Consider the following 15,154-nt stretch of genomic DNA (forward strand, 5'->3'; position numbering starts at 1 on the left):
TTACCCTTCTTCCACATCAGGTTGAAATTAGCCCATGGGTTCACAGCTCTTTTTGACAGCGGAGCGGAGGTGGGCAGAGAGAGCAGCCCCACAGAGCCGCTCCTTAGAGGACCAGGCTAGAAGGGCAGAGGTGCTGCCGCCAGCATGTTGGTGTCCACCCAGCAGGTCCTGGAGCTCCTGCACTCACCCCATGGCTGCCCAAGATTTCAGGATGAAAAACCTCTCCCTGTGGAGAGCTGCTGCTCTACCCAGTGCTTTCCGGGCTCCGGGTGAGTCACGCTGCTCGTCTCTGTGGGGAGCTGGAGCCAGATGGCTCCATCTTACGCGAAGCACTGCTCAAAGGCTGGAAACAGCTTCCAGAACCCACCTGTGCTGCATCAACTGAGGTCAAGGCTGGTGAAAACAGCAGGCTTTTTAAAAGCCCCCCTGAAAGTTCAGTGGCGGATTTGAAAACCCCAAAGCAACAAAAAACAACAAAACAAAATCTAAACCAAACCAAAAAAACCAAACTACAACTTAAACTTTCTTAAAAACTATGACAAGTCACCCCAGTTCACCCCAGACATACAAATCCAAATCCCCAGGGAGCAACCAGGTCTCATTCCACAAACAGATGCAGAGGGAAGAGGAGCATTTTTAAAAAGAGCAAGGTAAAAGTCACAATGATGTGATATAGGGAAAATATTTAAAAGAAACATCTCTGTGCTATAAAAAGGTGGGCCCAGTCCCTCACATTTCCTCAGAGCAAGAGCCTTTAGTATCTGCACAACAGGAACTTTTATCCTCAGAAGGTGAAAGAGCAAGCAGTCTCTTGCAAACGAATGCAAAGCAATGCATAGATCAGATTCCTCTCTGAAACCATACCCCAGGAAGGCCTGGGTATTTAGCAATAATCTCAACTCCTGGCTGAACCCTCTGACTGGGAGCACAAGTGAACATAGTGCCAGAAGCTACTGACTCAGACTTTGAGAAGGTATGCTGGAGAAAAGGCATCCATGGGAAAAATGAGCACGAAGGTAAGAGCGTTTGTATCTATCTTACTGTTTACGGAAAAATAGTATAGTTGCAATCAATCAAAAAAAAAAAAACCAAACCCTGAACCCAAACCCCAAAAGCACACTTGTAGTCACCATTGAGTGAGAATAACAGCATTAACCGATTTTGAGACTGCTACACTATCTTGCTGTGTCAATTACTTAACTAATGCCAAGCAAGGGATGCAAAGCTGCAAATGGAGGTCAGTAGAAATGTGCTAGAAAATCTGCACCGGTGAGAGTCTGCAAAACTCCAAAAGCTGATGGAATTATGCACATTACTAAAGGCTGCGCATATGGGTACCAGAAGAACCACAAAGCTCTAGTCCCAGTCTCAGCTCTGAGTGTCAGAGATGACACACTGGCTTACTGCATCCATCCTTCAGGCTGTCTGTGATGCTGCTACTTGGCAGATAAAAAGTGACCAGACCTACCAAGCAGAGCCTTCAGAAGACACTTGAGATTATATGTCTAGCTTCCATCAGCTGAACATTAAATGGATTCTTGAAAAGGTTTGAGTTAGACACAGTTAACGGGTTTGGCAGTGAAGGTTTAACAGATCCTCCACCCTGTGTAACAGTGCTTTGTGCATTTCTGTAGTGTTTATTCTGGGAGGTCTGGGGTGAAAGAGATCGGTTGCTATCACTTCTTTTTTTGCTCTTGAAACAATGGAAGAACCAGTGTCAAGTTGTAATTGATGAGTTATAGGGACAAAACTTAATACTTGGAAAATCCTATACCATAAATCAGCTTTTCCAGGCTACTTTTCAAATCACTACCACATCTTCCTGCCACGTAAAACACTACCACCATCAGGGTGGGAACTATCTTCTAGAGTCCATTCTGGGAGCTGAGATTTGGAAGGAAAATAGTTTCCAACTCCCTTAGATTAAAAAAAAAAAGTTTCCACAATTTTCAGACATTCACAGAGCTTGTCAGCATGCTCATGTGGACATTTCTGCAGGAAATCCAGCTGTATTCCAGTTTCTACCTGGGTTAGTTTTTAACTTCTTTCTTTCTTTTTATTTGCTAGGCACCCTCCCCCCCTACACACAGATTAGATTTTACCCCATGAACACAAGATGGCCTCAAATCATTAGTGCATCTGTTCGCATAAAACAGATACCAGAAAGTGCTGCTCATAAAGACCTCCTGAACAGCCTTTCTTGTTGGAGCTCCATTACCTGCCACCAACTCCTTCCACTGCCCACTGCAGCAGCTACCAACAGGCGCTTGCTGCTGCCCTCCTTCAGCAGGAAATGATTCTGACTGGCAAAACCAAGTAATTTTCCCCACATTGTCAGTATGTTTCTCTCGGTGACTGCACACAGCGCAGTCCTGGGAAGAGTGAGCTAGCAGGCTTTCAGTTGGCCACAAACCACTGCACAGTGCAAGGCAGCACAGATTAGCTTAACACATAGGAAACACTACAAACCACTTATACTTCATCAGCAACATGTCTCTTGCTCATCTTCTGCTCCCAGAACAGCAAAGAGCAGGTTATCATCCTTGTGCCAAGGAGTACAGGGTTCATACCATTAAGTGTCCAGAGGAAGTTTCATGAAGTCCTTCACTCCTTTCTATTCCTTCTCCATTCCCTCCTCACAAAGTGAGGATGAGAGAAACCGAAGAAATTACTAATCATTTTACTACAAATCAAATATTAAACTCTAATCTAACACCTACGGATGGTACATAAGAGAACAGTAACACGAGGAATAAGACTGATTCCTCTCTCCAAGATGGTATCAAGCTAGAAGAGTATTCCCCAACTCCCAGCATTAAAATTGCTCACAGACTGAAAAGTTTTGTAGCCCTAAGCACTTTTTTTTTTTTTTTTTTAAATCAAGTTACAAACCCTTGTAAAAGCCAACAAGCTCTCCAAGGAAGCATATTAAGAGAAGGGGCAACAAAGTGCTTTCCAAAAATGCTCTGCTATGCATTAGGCTCTAGTAGAATTAAACAGTAAGTATGAGCTCTTCCAATTCAAAAGCCCATGAAATGAGATGAGCAGGGTGGTATTAAATCCTCTTGTTTCAATCGGTTGCTACATAATCCCACAAAGCTAAAGTCAAGTCTAGTCAGTGCATTACAGAGCTCAGCAGCCAAGGCTCAATCTCATGTACAAGAGGATCACAGACATGCAGGCCTGTGTTAGGTCAGTCTAGAAACCATCCGAGGTGCAAGCTCTCTGGAAGGGCAGTTATTAGCAAAAAACCCCACTGCCCAGCAAAACACTCGGAACAGACTGTAAGGGCCTGTTTATTTAGTAACTTCAGCTTCTCACCCTGCAATGACTAAAATACCCAAAGCACTGGGGCTACTTCTCTCGCTCTGTGAGACAGCATAGTAAAATGATTCCAAGAGTGCTGTTTCCCCTTCACTGCTCTACCATAAATGTTGTCATCCCTCCTTTTCCATTCTTTCTCTCTCACCCAGTCTGAACTGCTTCGAAGAAGTCCTAAACCAGCAGCAGGACTCAAAGCAAGGTCAATTTTTTAATATTAGTCTCACCCACTATCCAGCGTATTGGAACACCGCAGTATCTACAGCCGCATATCTGCCTACGAAGTCAAACCTGATTTTTTTTCTGTCGTCTTTTACTTTGCGCTACTTGAAGGGAGATATAAATCTCCCGGCTACAACCTGGCAGTTTCAGCTCTGGGCAGCAGGCCACACCGAAATCCAAAGCTTCCTTTAGCTGCACTGCGTTTCCTTCTTTCTGAATACCTGGAAGCAGCCAATGCCTACATTTATTAACTTCTGAAAGCAGCTGCCTTCCTCCCACACTGCTAGTCTTAGCTCACCTGCTATTTTGATGTTAAGGTTAGCATCCAGAAGTAGATTTTCTGCCTTCAGATCTCTGTGAACTATATTACGACAGTGACAAAAGTTGACAGCAGCCACTATTTGCTTGAACTTTCTCCGGGCTTCCTTCTCAGCCATACGTCCGTGGGCCACCAAGTGATCTGTAAGGGACGAAGCGAAGAACAAAGTGGTTATTCACACAGGGAGTGCAACCCAGACAGGGGCTTCTCACGCGCTTACCGCAAGCAATGCAGAGGATGGAGATGGGGAACGACATGGGTACCAGCGTGTTTTACAGATTCAAACACCAGACGGGGTCACCGCTGAAGCTACATGGGAAGGGACTCCAGCACGCCACTGACACACCAGCCCTTACCTGGGCTGTCTCCAAGTGAAAGGCTTTAAAATTACAAACTTTCCTCTATTTAGAAGACAGCTGACGGGGCTGGCTGGAAAATCAGAACTGTTTTGTGAAAAGTGTAAAGGTTTTGAAATCTTTTTCAAAATCAAAATAAAACTTTTTCAACCTTTTCCTTCAGTCAAATACCAAGCCTCTCTCATACCATATTACCTCAACAGTGAGAGGTGCAGGTTCATGGCCATATGCCATCCCTCCTTCCCTCTGGTTTTTCACAGCAAATTTGTCTTTGGTCTAACAAGCCTCACCAAAGATAACTCTTGCCGAAACCAGTGAAGTCCCGGCTAGTTACAGAGACACTTCAGCTTTCTAGCCAACACACCTACCAGCTGCAGAAAGTATTTAACATCAACCCTCTTCAGAGGGAAAGCCACTCGTGACCAGATCGGAGTGAAACCCCGCTGTGCTCTGCAGTTTATGCCAGCTCCGCTCCAGCCAGCTGTACATCTGCCTCTGACCCACACTCTCCTTGCTCAGGCTGGACACAGCACACTTCTCAAGGTACGCCTTGGCTGAGACCCAGTCTGAACACTCCTGAAGCACACAGGCTCCCCTTACAAATGCTACAAGTCAGTACTAAAGTACAACTTCAGGAACAGTTTTACTTCTGCAATGCAACAAAAGAAATTCATCGTACACACTTCAAAACACGTGCAGGGGTTCCTGACACTCATAACCAGCCTCTGCGTACTTGCTACTGTTTTGCTGCAAAAACAGACTTGCAATATTCAACAATGCATTTCATTGTAAAAATGGAGCTTGCCTCTACTACAGAAACCTGAGTACTCGAAAATATTTTGTTGAAAATCTACACTCTCACTCAAAGGTAGTATTTGTTGCCAGCTCAGCTTTCCTTGGAAGCTAGCATTGCACGCGTGGGCAGGGACAGTCTCTCTAGGAGATCACAAAGGCAGACATACAGCAGCAACCCAACTTAAATGAATCCACTTAAAACCAGACTTACAGAAGCCACTCATCACACCATCCTGCAAGTGGGCATGGACAGGCAGGAGACCAGCAGTAGAAATGGCAGAGAAAGGAGAAAAAGCATCCCCCTCCCCCGAAGCATCAGCAGAACTGGCAACAAAACTCTGCCAGGAAAAGTGTAAAAGTCAAAGTAAGCGGCAGTTGAATAATGAAATACAATTATTATCCTTCCCTAATATCTCTCTACCCTATAAGCAAATCTAGCTAAAACTGATGTGGCATGGTAGGAATAGTAGTTGGCAAGATCATGGAATTGAGGACAGTGCTACAAAAAGCCAGGAGAAACCTGAGAAGCATCCTGGAGAGCACCCAGTAACCAACCACACTCCCTGACTACATGCGGGACCAGGAGGGTTCCCGAGTTTCCCCAACTCACGGGAGAGGCTTCCGAGAGGTTTGCACAAGCCCTCCCCCCTCAAGTGTGGGCCACAGAGCGGGTGAACAGAGGCACTAGCAAGCCAAACCCCAGGGGCTTATTATCTCCTTGCCCATTTCAAGAGGCTATTACTTCTCAGCTGGGCCATCGAGTTGGCCTCAAAAGACTTCTGGCCAAAAATAGGCTGAAATGATTCATTTCACTCCATAAACTCCATTAAACTGGAAGGCTCGACAGAGATACCTGTTCTTGAAAATAATAAAAATAAATCACTTCTGAAGGTTTCTCATCAGGTGGTTGTATTTTTCCCAGTCACCCATTAATTAAAATACCTGTGACATAATTGACTTGCAGTAAATACTAATTACCAAGATCCATCAAAGCAGTTCTGCTGGCTTCTGACTGCACAGCAACCTACTTCTCTACATTTGACTACTCATGTTGTGCAACAGAGTGAAGTTGTTTTTCAGAAAACTTGTCAATTAAGTTTTATTCATCGGATGAACTTATTCCATGACCAAATCTGAGCCAGGGCTGGGGAAGGGAATCCATACCAATTCCAGTGTGACCTTCAAGTCACTTGCTAGGAAAAGCAAAATTTACTATCTCAAATAGCCCCATCATATTTCATTAAGTCATTTGCATGGTCATAAATTCTTTACTCTAAAGAGTTGGGAGACTGGCAAGCAGAGTTAAGCAAGGGCCTGCTCCAATTTAAGCATTACCACTGATCAAAAGATAGTAGCTCAGCTCCTAAACAAGTCAAGGTCATTCACATCTTTTATGCCGCTTGAATTTGGGAGCAGAGCCTGCCAATATAGCAAGCGCTCTTAAAACAAAGTGCAAGCCTCCAATCTTTCAACATTCAAAAAAATATTTTAGAGATTCTTCTGCAGGCAAGAAATCAAATCCACCTACTGCAGCAGGCGCCTTCCTACAGGGCTATCCTAAGTATATTTTTGTACAGACCAGGGTCACCTGTCCCCCTGCACAGACAGTGACACATGCCGTTGGGTCCCGCACACTTCACAGAGTCTTGCTCTCAGGGGCTGCCCTGCCAGACGTCTGCTCACGCAGAAAACTCTGCTGCGCCTTTTATTAGTCAGTCCTGCTTAGGCTGTGAAAAAAATCTTCTTAGGTTAGGCATGAAATTTCACTTTTCATGAAGAAATGTGAGCAGAGGCCAGTCCCCAAGCTCTGCACGTAGGCACAGCACTTGGAGACCGCTGACATTTCTGCACAAGCTCCAGAGGAAGGACAGAAACAATGAAGCTACAGAATACTTCACATACCACCAAGGGCAACTGTATGCCAAAATTAACCATTGCAGGCTTAGTCTGCATAAACCTCTTGTGCAATGGAGGTTACAGAGATGACCTGAATGTTCAGCTGGGAGCCAGCACACTGATCTTGAGTGCACCAAGTCCAGAGGCACAGACTTGCTGCTGGGTCATACACACGTCAGTGTGCTCTGCGGGAGCTGAAGATGTGTACGGCGTTGCTCCTTTGAGTGTTTTCCAGAGAGGAAGGAATGCACGATTTCATTTCGCAACCCTTAAAAACATCAGTCACTGTTGTCTGTACTTATATGAAGCATCTGATGCTGCTCTCTGCATTAAAAAACCCAGTAAAATCCTACACTGAGGAAAAGGCATCTTCTGGTTAAGAGACAGGACTGATACACAAGTTTCCACTTTTCACCTCTGGACAGACTCCTCACGCTTTTAAGTTGCTTTCTGTCTGGAAAACAAATGCTGCTTAAGCTTTACATCTCTTCTGGGTGGTGGATTAAGTCACATTTCCAGCGTATTTGGTGACCTTGTGATCTCAGAAGCAGCCTGACCTTCTTAGAGACTGATACCACGTTGTTTAACGCCTCTGTCCAGTTCACACTCAGAAAGCTCAGGACAAACAGGCAGGAGATGGGGAGAGAGGGCAGAGACAGCAGATGTGCTAACCACATTAACCAGACGAGAATTTTGTCAAGCTTTCTGAGAATTTTTGTTAATCAACCAAGTACTCATATTCTTGTCAATGAGGGCTGCAGATTATTTACAGTATTCATAGTAAACAGCTGAAATCAAAACAGACTTCTAGACTGTATTCTGTCTGACCGCAAAAAAGGACACTCAAGGGACCTGGAACAAAGAGCACCGTATATTTAAAAGGAGACATTAATTTGTTCATGATGTCAAACCAGCAACCCAACCATACGTAAAACATGCATAGGGAAAAAAATAACAATTTACATTTTGCTGCTTAAGCCCATAGCGAAAGCAAGTCTTCCCCCTGATCCCCATGCAGTGCTATGCAAACAAAGCGAATTATCAAAACGTTTCCAGTAACAGATGAATCAAAGACACTTACGGCACAGCTTGGCCACTGAAGGAGCTATCAGCCCTTTTACTGGAAATTCAGATAAACAGGTTGTAAAGCTCTCCCAGGTGCCTACCCAGAACAGCCTGCAGAGCTCAGACCAACCAGGCACAAGACAGACAAGCGTCCAACACTGACTGATTTAAACCGTGGCCATTTAGAGAAACTACCATTCTTTCAGCTAAAAATTCCAACCTATATTGCTGCCCATGTAATATTTACAGTTGTATGGTACAGTTTAAGCCTGTGAAAGTCTTTTTAAAGCACCAAGGGAAACAACTTAGATTTGCTTCTAACAAAAACTTGCCATTCACAAAAGCCTGACACTGTAACTCGGATTATATGAGGCACTCAGCCTCACACCGAGCGTTTAGCATCCAGAAAACCATGGCTGCCAGCGCCCCCCATTTCTGCAGCTCAGCACTACACTTCAAAACCTAGGTCATGCAGATGTTAGGAGACAATCAAGAAAAAGAGATAAAGGCTCAGCACAGGCACATTTAATAGAGGATTCCCCAGTGCACAGTAATGGACACAGTGACTGCACTGTCCATACGCACCTAACACGGCTATCCCAGCAGCATGTCCAGCGATCCCTAACAACCCTACCATAAGAGGGACAGGCGTTGAGTTGAAGCAATGTGTAGGCAATGTTTTATCCTTAATAACAGGTAAGCCCCAGCTTCCGCCCGCTGCACGATAGTATGGAAGAGTCAGCGGGTGCGAAGCCAGCCTGCGCTGCGATAGACTTTCTCTCAACAACATGAGGACGTGAGATTCTTTAGTACTGGAGATGCTAACGACTGCAAGGAAGCCTTCCCAAAATGGGTTGCTGTTTCCTCCCTGTAAATTGCTTCCGCTGTTAGAACAAAGTCTTCGTGGCTCCTCAGGAAACTCCGATTACAAAAAGCTGAGACTTTAGTTTCCCCCTCTCTGCTCCAACACCGAGGGCACACAGGGCCTCGCGCAGTGCCTGAAAACGCTCAAAACCGGCTAGCGGGGGCACAACCTCTGGCTTTGGTCTGGAAAAATGTCATGGCTCTTACATAACTGGCTGCTCCCAGCTATCCATGAGGATAAAATGCTGGGCAGTGTAATGGAAATTAGCCATGCTAATGAGCTGAATTTACTACAGCATAAAATATTTCAGAAAGCAATGAGATTTTCACTTCGACTCGCGTAGAAGGCTAAGAGAATTCATTCCAAGTTCGTATATGAGCTTGCACATAGTTCTGGATTTAAAAAAGACAAGCCCATCTCTGCCAAATTCACCAGAAGAGGGAGAAAAAGCAAAAAGTCATTTATACTTTTCTGCAGTGATCCACACACAAGCGAACTCTAATACACATTCAAGTGATTTTGCTGCAATTATGGCTTGCCGCACAAGGTAAGACGAATTTCACAAGCTTCCAGAACCGCTGGGTGCCTAGCACCGTGATTCATGTTTGAGGAAACAACTGGAAGACTCAGCTGGAGGAAGTCGGGTTTTTCACCAGGCAATACACACTTTCCAAACATCAGCTACTACTTGCTTCTTCCTTCAGCTGTCACCTTCTCAGAGAAGAAATCCAAAGGACAAGGACAATGTTGAGAAGAAGGCATGATGGCCATCTACGAAGGTACTAAGGAACTGGTATTAGATTATATTCACCAGAAACCAGCATTTTTCAGCTCAAGTTGTTTTCCTTTTCCTTAATTTGGAGCTTGTCTTGCTTCTCTAAGAGCTTCACCTTTTATTACAACTCGGCCGCCAGTTCCAGCAGAGTGAGAGGCTCTGACATCAAAAGTGAATCTGCTGCAATGACTTAACAGGACAAAAAGGAGAGTATTTCCATTTAGCCGACAGGCTGTATGTGACTGTCCTCACAAGGACACTGCCTGGAAGCAGATTTAAGCCAGCTCACTTCAAGTATGAAGGATTTGCCCCCTTTTCTGAGGCTCATGTTGGCTAAGTTAGTAAAGACCAATCTTGCAAAATTCTGACTCTGCCACCCGGTGCAAAATTCCAGTGTGTAAGTAAATCTCTATTTCTACAAGTTTCTTACTGGTCATGGCAATAAAACAAATTAATAAATCAGTCAACAGTTCTTGCAATTGTGCTGCACAGATACTTTTTTGCCTTTAAAGAATAGCTTCTGTGGTCAAGAAAGCTCAGCCAAAATATTCTTAGCAGACAATGGAGTTTAAAATGGATGTAACTAATACATGCTAAGATAACATCAGATATGAAAAAGATAAGAAAATACATGGTTTTGAGAACAAAATACTACAGAACCACAGGACTGCCTGTTTCTTTGAAAGCTACCAACAAACAACATTTCCGCTATCGTCAACAAGTTTGAAATAACTTGCTGGGAAGCAAAGTATTCAGCAACACTTTAAAATCCAACTGGATTACTATTTCCAATGTCTTTAATCCCAAAGTCAGCATAAAAAAAGTAGCAGCACCACCTGTCAATGAAACCCAAAGAAGAAACAGAGGTTATGGAAGTTATTTTTCCATTAAGTTGGTAGCATTTATTTCTTTACCCCTTTTGTCAATGGAAAGTTTTCAGGCTGAAGGGCATCTCTCTACTGAAACAAGAGAGCGTGGCAGCTATTTTCAGTTTACTGTAGTCAACCAAGTGCATTATCTGATTAAAGAATGCAATAAATGTACTTACCAAATATTTCCCCTCCACTAGCATACTCTGTCACTAGATAAATCATCCTCTCCGTCTCCATAACCTGGACGCAAGGACAGAAAAGTGACAGATAAGGAGACTGCTGTGTGCAAAAAGAAACGCAACTAAAAAAAATTTATTCTTTCTATAACACGCGTAACTGCTTTCATCAAATCAAAAATATTACTTTCCCATGCTTTACAGAGCTATGCAAAGGAATGGACAGGAACTGGGGAAAGTAAGAATCAAACAGCAAGTTTTAAACACTAAATCTGTAACTAAACACAACACTTCACCTTCCTCCTCTTCTATTTCCCCTTCCTTTAGCATTTGCTCCCCAGTTTTGTCTCATTCCAGCAGCCTGGGAGACTTTTCAGGGCTCCTACAACCAAACTTAGTTCACCCTTTCAATTAATCAGTCCATTGCAGGCACTAAAATAACCAATGCAATTTTGCCAAAGGGAGGAATATTTGCTGAATCAATAAGCAACTTTCAAATGAGTCAAGACCTATTAGACGTAAACCACAGCATGAGCTTTGCTTTAGGGAGGCTGCATGGTTCAGCCAGGTAATGCCACATTTTTCACAGTTTTTAACACACATTTTTTAAGAGTCAGTTAGGATTTTGGGATGATAGCAGTGACTGCTGGCGATATATTAGATGGGATTTCTGTAAAGGGCAGACAAAAGGCAGCAAGGGGCTGACGGAGAGCAATGCCATGCTCCACACCACTGCAGGGCTGCTGCACAGGACTCTCGGAAGCGTACGACTGATTTCTGAGCACAGTTCTATCATCTTTAGTGAAACCTATACTCCAAAATGACGTCAGAGTCCTGAACAACTTCTAGGAAAGGCCCTATCAGGATACAGAAGAGAAGAAAAGCATAGGGCAAGGCACTATATGCTAAAGACAGGCCTCAACTACATTTTTAATGCTTAATAGACAGTGGGTGAGGGCACGCAATTGCACTGAGCATAGAAAAAGCAGCAAATAATGCCTTCCTGCCTGCAGATTTGGTAACGGTGGCTCCGAGGGCTGTTTTGTGACTGGATTAGGTTTTGTGACCTGCCTTCAGGAAAGTACGCACTTGGGGTGTTTTCCAAAATTTGACGCCGTTTATTTAGCAGGTTTGCGGCTTTGTCAATGGAAAAAAACACCGTGTTTCATTTCCAGGACTGCAGGGCTGAACCTCCAGTGCCAGGTTTAAGAGGTCCATTTGCATACTCCAGGGTGTTTAGAAAAGGCCTGGAAACATTTTGGTTTCGTTTTGGCTTTTCTCCGTTTCAAAGACAAGTGAAAGTTCACTTTTTGACACAAAATGGACTATTATCCCAACAGAGAAGCTTGGCATTTGGAGCCCCACACTGCTTTTTCCTACTAAGAATTAGGACTCGAACATGCAGACTTCATATTTTAAAAGGTACAAGCCTGATCCAGACAACGGCAGCTGCTTTAACAGCTGGATCACTATTATGCTGAATGTTAAGAGTATAACGAAGATGAACCTCAGTTCTGCTCAAGTGTCACAGGGCATGATGTACAGCTCCCACTCAATGGCGCTACTACATGTCCAGAGAAGCCTTCAGTAGATATTTTTAAGCATGTTTCTGTTTCCAGACAGAATCTCTTATATTATAGACTACTAGCATTATAGACACTTTCTCCTTTTCACTTACACCTTTTAAGTTCTATAAGCTCAAGGAAATGTGATTTTTAAAGTCAGATTCCTGATGAAAAGCTGTGAAAGGCTCTGAATTCCCAACTCCAGGTTTTAGTAGCTTTTATCTAAAAATAAATGCCACTGAAAGTACCCAGAAAGAACAGCCAGATGAAACATGCTCCACAGTGGGTACTCTTTTCTCACCTTAGCAAAACCGAGCCACAAGTGTCACCTGTTCAGTATCATACCAAAAGCTTTAGATGGAATAAAACAGGTTGAAAAAGGGATTTTTGGCTCAGAAAAAAAAAAAAGGTTTAAGGAGTCAGTTTGCAAACAAACATTCCCTAAGTACCTTAAAAGTGCCGCAATTCTGCAGTGTTTGCTGTAAGCATCTCACACTTGACAGTTTGGCCAAAACAGCTAAACATTAACCTCTGTCACTTCTACTCAGTTTTAACTCTTTGGAGTCCCGGTAAATACTCCTATCTATCAGGCACAGATGAGAAGCAGACTGGGCTTGAACAGACAAAAGCTGGTTGTAGGGAATAGCAACTTCTATTGCAGGTTACCACAACTTCTCCCTTAAAATGCACACACGAACATTACATTACAAAAGGAAATAACCCCAACATATTTCCCCCAGGATTCCAAGTTTTTCACATTCCAATGCCTGCCATCCGAGTCAGGCAGCCACAAACAGGAGATCACCCATCTTTAATTAGTCTCTTGCACCTGAACACTGTCCCCAGGAAGGGCCCTGGACAGTCCTTTCTCCACTTTCCATACCAGCCCAAAGAAGAGCTAACCTTCCATCCACAGCTTGGATGGAAGTCCCCTCCATTCCCAAAACAGCCTGTGACTGAGAGCCCTCTGGCAAGTGCACCGCTCCATCAAAGGTGCAGGTAGTTCTGCATGAATCTGGCAGTCAGTGGTCAGCTCTGGCACGACCCTGGGAAGAAGCCTCTGTCCCACAGCTCCCCAGAACTGGGACTGCAAGCAACAGAGAGGACAGTTTGCACAGAGCTTTTTAGCACTCTTTGGTTGTAAGTCACTGCTTGAGCCCTTGTATCAGAAAGGCCCAGGGCGGGAGTCTTTCATCTGTCCAACAGCTTCTGAAACAGCTTTTAACATTTCACCAAGGTGTTGGTCCCCTTTGTTCCTCCGCTCCCATCACTCTGCTGCCTGCTTGTCTCCAGCCAGTTGCAACTTCCTTGCTGTTCTATTTGATCGTGCAGTCAGAGGGGCACCACCGAATATGTGTGTAAAAGGCAACACACATGGATTCTGTCTCTGGTGGTTTTGTTTGCAGAGTAAAGATGCCAAACAAGCTGGAGGAAGTCTGCAAACAATATTCAAAAGCAGGTCTGCCGCTGCTATTGATCACCTTCCAGGGATCTTCCTGGGAAGGACTTTCAACAAGTCCTTGGAGCCACAGGGCAACTGGGCAGAGAGAGGAGAGCCAAGTAGTCGCATGCTTTCAGTCCTGCTAGCGGGTAAGACTTACTCTCTCCCTTAAATTGAGAAGGGGAGCCCGCATCCGGTTTCAACTGGGAAACTGAAAAGCACACAATAGCCATAAACAAATGGCAAGAGGCCAGCCCACAGCGGAAGTGTGATCTCCCAGAAAATAGAAGGATTAGCCACACTTTCCCCCCACCCCTCTAATCAAAGTTCCCTGAGACCCTGAAAACATAAAAGACTTTCCCATTATTTCACATAGGAGAAATGGAGGGATAACCCTAGAGAAAGCATTACTATACAGTCAGCGTAAAGCTATCGTGCAGAGGGATGGAAAACCCACTGCAGAGTGCTCCTACCTGGTATAACCTGATGATATGTGGGTGGCAAAGCATCTTCATGATCTGAACTTCTCTAAAAATCTTCTTCAGGTTCTCTTCATCCAGCTGTGTCTTATCAATTATCTTTATAGCAACCTAGCGGAAGGAGAAAACAAAAGAGAGATTATTGACCCGATTGCATATTAGGAAAAGCATTTTTAAAAGACCCTGCCATGCTGAACACTGTACGAAAACAGAAGAGGTTGTCCCTGCCTCAGAGGGCCTGGGATCTGAGCAGCCTCCCAGAATCCAGCCAGCTTGCCACAAACTGGGCAGGAAGAAGCTTTGCTTCCTAATCCTCAATGTATTTTCCCTACAGAGGGTACCTCCTTAAGAGCAGCATTGCAGAAGGCAGTGGGATTTTTAGGCTGTTGCCCGTTATGGCAGTAGAGCATGTTCACAGAGGCACCCAACACTGTGCTGAAAAACAAGTTACTTCTGAACTCCTGCATATATTTCAGGAGAGTCCAAACATTTGTTGTTTTCTCAAAGGAACCAGTTTCCTAGATCTCACCACCCGGCTTCGCTCTTCAGCCTCGCAACTGTCGCATTAACTTACCGCTGGAGGTTGTGCCCAAACATCAGCCCGAGAGCTGCACTGCTTTGGCATAAAAGCAGCGAGACAGATGGAGAAGTTGCCAGCTAGCCACACAGCGGGGGAACAGCTTTCAGGCACTGAAATCCGGACGCAAGTGGAACAGACCCTATTGCGTTATCCACACAACACCTCACTGTAACAGGGCTGATAAATACGAGCAGGGATGGAAACGGGGGCGTTCAGGCTTCTAACAATTGAGGTATTTATTTACCTATTTTAAGGCAGAAGTGCTCTATAACACTACACTAACATAGTTTAAACAAGTCTAAGTGCTTCCAGTCAGCTGCTCTCCAGCCTTGAAGACTCTCTTGCTTCTTTTCCCTCCACCTTCTCCGAGCATCCTTCCCCAGCACTGGCGACTCCCAGCTTTTTTGGGCATGGACAGTAAAGCCAT

General features: G+C 44.4%; 1 protein-coding gene across 4 annotated transcripts in view; it reads right to left on the bottom strand.

Annotated features, from left to right (window-relative positions):
• The window catches only part of SIK3 (SIK family kinase 3), a 42,723-nt gene extending 28,467 nt beyond the window's left edge, over positions 1-14,256 (bottom strand). For all 4 annotated transcript variants that reach the window (XM_010574965.1, XM_010574963.1, XM_010574964.1 and 1 more), the window contains exons 1-3: positions 14,142-14,256; positions 10,663-10,726; positions 3,842-4,003 (exon numbers count right to left, since the gene is read on the bottom strand). In XM_010574965.1, coding sequence (XP_010573267.1) covers positions 3,842-4,003; positions 10,663-10,726; positions 14,142-14,183 — 268 coding nt within the window. In that variant the 5' untranslated portion in view covers positions 14,184-14,256. The remainder of the gene's footprint in view (positions 1-3,841; positions 4,004-10,662; positions 10,727-14,141) is intronic.
• Between the last annotated feature and the right edge of the window lie 898 nt (positions 14,257-15,154).

The sequence above is a fragment of the Haliaeetus leucocephalus genome, unplaced genomic scaffold, assembly GCF_000737465.1.
Source record: "Haliaeetus leucocephalus isolate CR32 unplaced genomic scaffold, Haliaeetus_leucocephalus-4.0 Scaffold450, whole genome shotgun sequence".
Classification (NCBI taxonomy): domain Eukaryota; kingdom Metazoa; phylum Chordata; class Aves; order Accipitriformes; family Accipitridae; genus Haliaeetus; species Haliaeetus leucocephalus.